The sequence below is a fragment of the Halyomorpha halys genome, unplaced genomic scaffold (genome assembly GCF_000696795.3).
Source record: "Halyomorpha halys isolate HHAL.00 unplaced genomic scaffold, Hhal_1.1 Scaffold427.1, whole genome shotgun sequence".
Taxonomy (NCBI): Eukaryota; Metazoa; Arthropoda; class Insecta; order Hemiptera; family Pentatomidae; genus Halyomorpha; species Halyomorpha halys.
In genome coordinates this window covers 378881-382694 of record NW_027110638.1, presented here as the reverse complement: position 1 = coordinate 382694, position 3814 = coordinate 378881, and the positions used below count along the sequence as shown (strand labels likewise).

The 3814-nt window shown below is 35.7% G+C and overlaps 1 protein-coding gene across 1 annotated transcript in view; it reads right to left on the bottom strand.

Annotated features, from left to right (window-relative positions):
* Nucleotides 1–2760: 2760 nt before the first annotated feature.
* The window catches only part of LOC106682594 (uncharacterized), a 10143-nt gene continuing 9089 nt past the window's right edge, over nucleotides 2761–3814 (bottom strand). The window contains exon 5 of the mRNA XM_014423537.2: nucleotides 2761–3068. Within this exon, the coding sequence (XP_014279023.1) occupies nucleotides 2820–3068 (249 nt within the window). The 3' untranslated portion in view covers nucleotides 2761–2819. The remainder of the gene's footprint in view (nucleotides 3069–3814) is intronic.

Genomic DNA, 3814 nt, shown 5'->3' with positions numbered 1-3814 from the left:
CTTTCTCATACACTATTTCTCTTATATTTTTCATGATTTGGTTATTCCGGTCAAGGAGAACCCTGGCATATTGCCCGTTAGACTTCTTAGGTCTTCTCACCTCTCTTAACATTTGGAAGATGTCTTTCTCCGACATTTTCGTTAAACGTTGTCGTCCGTCGTCCTTTACGATCTTAAGGGAGGTGAGAAACTTTTTTGCAATCTAGCAGGCAATATACTGGAGTTCTTCTTGCCCAGTATAGCCGAGTCATGGAGAATATGAGGGAAATAGTGGCCAAGGATGGCCAAGAGGAGAATGGGGTTTCTGGCTAGAATTCTCAATGTACAGTTGGCCAAAGTAATGAGATGAAAGGAATGTCTACTGTCTGGGCAACCCTTTGTCGAGTGCGCTCTAGCTATGATAGATATCAGCACTATGGAGGGGGAATCCTGAATGTATGATGAGGAACTAAGATGGAAAAGGATTAGGTACAATCGGCCTAGGACTACTCCATCGCTCTTAAGAATAAGAGGGTTTTTACTAATTCTCATATCTTAAGTTAAGCTTGAATTCAAATAAGAAGCTTTAATATTAAAGACACATTATCTTCATGGATGTTCTCATTCTTCATGATGTCCCACTGCGAGAGACAAATGATGTTCAGGACCTCCTGCATCGAGGATACTTCCTTCCTCTATCTAATCCAAATCCAAAGTACCGTCCAAACCGTAACGTCCTGTCTATATGTTGGTTGTAAACATTGTAGAACAACAGTTTTGAGTTTTTGGAAACTTGCTTCTTTTGAATATTTTTCGTTAATACTTATTCTTGATTTCTATTTTTTCTTAAATTTATTGAAAGTGCAATCATGATGGGGAGCTAAATAAAGTTTAAAATATTTTCATCAGCTCAACCTGGCCTCGATTCATCGAACTTCAGGAGGACACGAGCCAAAATGTTTTTGAAAAACGTCTTTTTACTTCATACTTGACTGGTGAAAGTTGGTTAGCTTTCACATAATTTATGGTTGCTTTTTGATTCAATAACATAAATGAACATCATACAGTCAGGGTTCCCCCCTCCCTAGTGCTTATATCTATCATATCTTGAGCACACTCAGCAAAAGATTGTCCACGTGGTAGACATTCTATCTTCCCATCTCTTTGGCCAACTGCACATCGACGATTGTAGCCAGGAACCCTATTCTTCTCTTGACCTCTTTCTCATACACTTTTTCTTTCATATTTTTCATTATTTGGTTATTCCGGTCAAGGAGAACCCTGGCATATTGCCCGTTAGAGTTTTTAGGTCTTTTCACCTTTCATAACATTTGGAAGATATCTTCCTCCGATATTTTCGTTAAACGTTGTCGTCCGTCGTCCTTTACGATCTTAAGGGAGGTGAGAATCCTTTTTGCAATCTAGCAGGCAATATACTGGAGTTATCGTTGCCCAGTATAGCCAAGTCATGGAGAATATGAGGGAAATAGTGGCCAAAGATGGCCAAGATGAGAATGGGGTTTCTGGCTACAATCCTAAATGTACAGTTGGCCAAAGTAATGAGATGAAAGGAATGTCTACTGTCTGGGCAACCCAAACACACACAACTGTTCCGGTTAACCTACGGCAACCGAAAGGTTGAATCGGAATGCCATGCTTGTTATTACTGCCTTGTATTGGACCAGTAGCGGCCATGTAGCCAGCATCAAAAGCTTGCCTCCTCCAGCGCTCTTGGTGGCAAGAGAAGCAACCCTGATGAGTGGGAGATAGCCATCTTGTCTTCAACCAGAGAAGTGTCCATCCTTTATTTGTGTTCAGTGATCAGCAATATCTTCCATGAGTGAGTTGAGTTACTTCAGTGGTTCTCAGCAGGAGAGGGAGGATAGGCTTGGAGATGCGGGGGGAAGAAAGAAGAGAGAAGTAGGTCCACATAGCAATAGTTGTTAACATCCACATCATCATCATACAACTCAATGTTAGCATCTACAATTTTCATAGCCCAGTCATACAAAATTCTACTAACAATCTAATCATAATGTTTTCTATCGGCCACCCACTACTCCATTTTTAACATAAAAGTATAGAATTTTATTTTTCATTTAATCATGTTCATTTTCAATTATACAGTCCACTCCAACCCAACCAGCCAACCAAAAGTGAAGTGCGTCTTACAATGCGGTTGAAGGTATACTTCATACATAATAGTCTTGTACCGAGCCGGATTAATAAAATTCTAATGTTTTAATTTTCTAAATTAGTGTTTACACATAAGGTCCATGCGAGACCTAATAATCCAAAATTGTAACTCATTCATCAACAAATTTCAAATCACAGCTTAGTGAATGTAGATAAAGTTATTGTATAGTATTCTAGAAACCCAATTCATTGTTCTTACCGGGGAAAAGACGAATTCAGCTGCGTTTATGATATTCTTTACTTACATGTTTCATTACATCCATACTGCATGTTTAATTACAATTTAATGTCAATATTAGGAAGGAAATTACTTGCTATAACATAGCGCAGAATATATATTCATACAATGTTATTTTCACTGAGTTAAATTAAGATTCATTAAACCTTCATTTCTTTATTGCCATGTTGTTAACAGTTATTACCCGTAATTAATCTTAAATTCAGTAACTTATTGGGCAAAATTCTCAAATGTATTACCTATATGTTCTATTTCCATTTCATTTATGTATGTTTTCAAGTGTAACATGCTTTTGCACAGAGATTGCTAACTAACCTAAATAAATCACTATAAATATAAAATAAATTGTAATAAATCACAATACTTTATTTATTTATAACAATTTTGTAATTATTTAAATTTTAATTTACATCAATGGTAGGAAGGTGAATGGTAGTGGGTCTGTGGTTGAAGACACCAACTGTTTCAGCCATTGGATGATTTCGTTCAGACTTTTCCCTTTGATAAGAGCATTGGCGATTTCCTTAACATGGTTTCCAACCTTTCCAGTCACGAAAGGTTTGTTGTTGTTGAGGTAAGTGAGGAACTGTTTGTTGAGCATGTCCTCTATCTCTTCTTGTGTCATACATTCAATGGTCAAACCGGTGATTGTTGTCTGTGAGCATGGAATAAGAGTTCATTAGCGGTATTTTAATGAAGATTATTGTTCTCAAATTGAAGTATAAATACCAATAACTCCTTAAATTGTATAATACTAGGGATCTAAATAAAAATAAATTAGGTCACACCTTTCAAAACTTGGGAACAGAAGAAAATCCTGAGATTGGGAAATGGGTGATTTTGTCCCAAGCTTTTAGAAAAGAGATAACAGAGACTGCAACTACCACTAAGATATATCTCTCTTAATGAGTTTGTATAAAGAATGTTCTAAGATCTTGAAAAACAATATAAAAAAAGAATTAAAAGATTGGTGGAAGAGGTATAGGTTTTTCTTGAAAATCACAACAATATAGAGATATATAAATTGTACTCGTTTTGCCAAACAATGTTTGTTATAGTTGCTAAAAATAATTACATGTTGTCTTAGATCAGATTGAGGAGAGATCCAGAGTACACTTTACCAATAAAAGAAAAAACTAAAATATTTTTCAAGCTTATCTTTAAGTTTCTTCAAATAGTTTTTACAAAAATCTTTGTTTATAATTTTAAAATTCTTTCTTGAGACTGGCAATTTTTTAATAAATAATTCAAAACACTATCCAAATTATAGTCTCAAAACTTTTATTTCTTTTACACGTCCAACGTTTCAGCCATCTTCAGGGACAATCTTAATTCACTATGAAACATATAATTTAACCATTCCAAAAACTTCATACAGGCTATTCTGCCCAGGTCAAAACA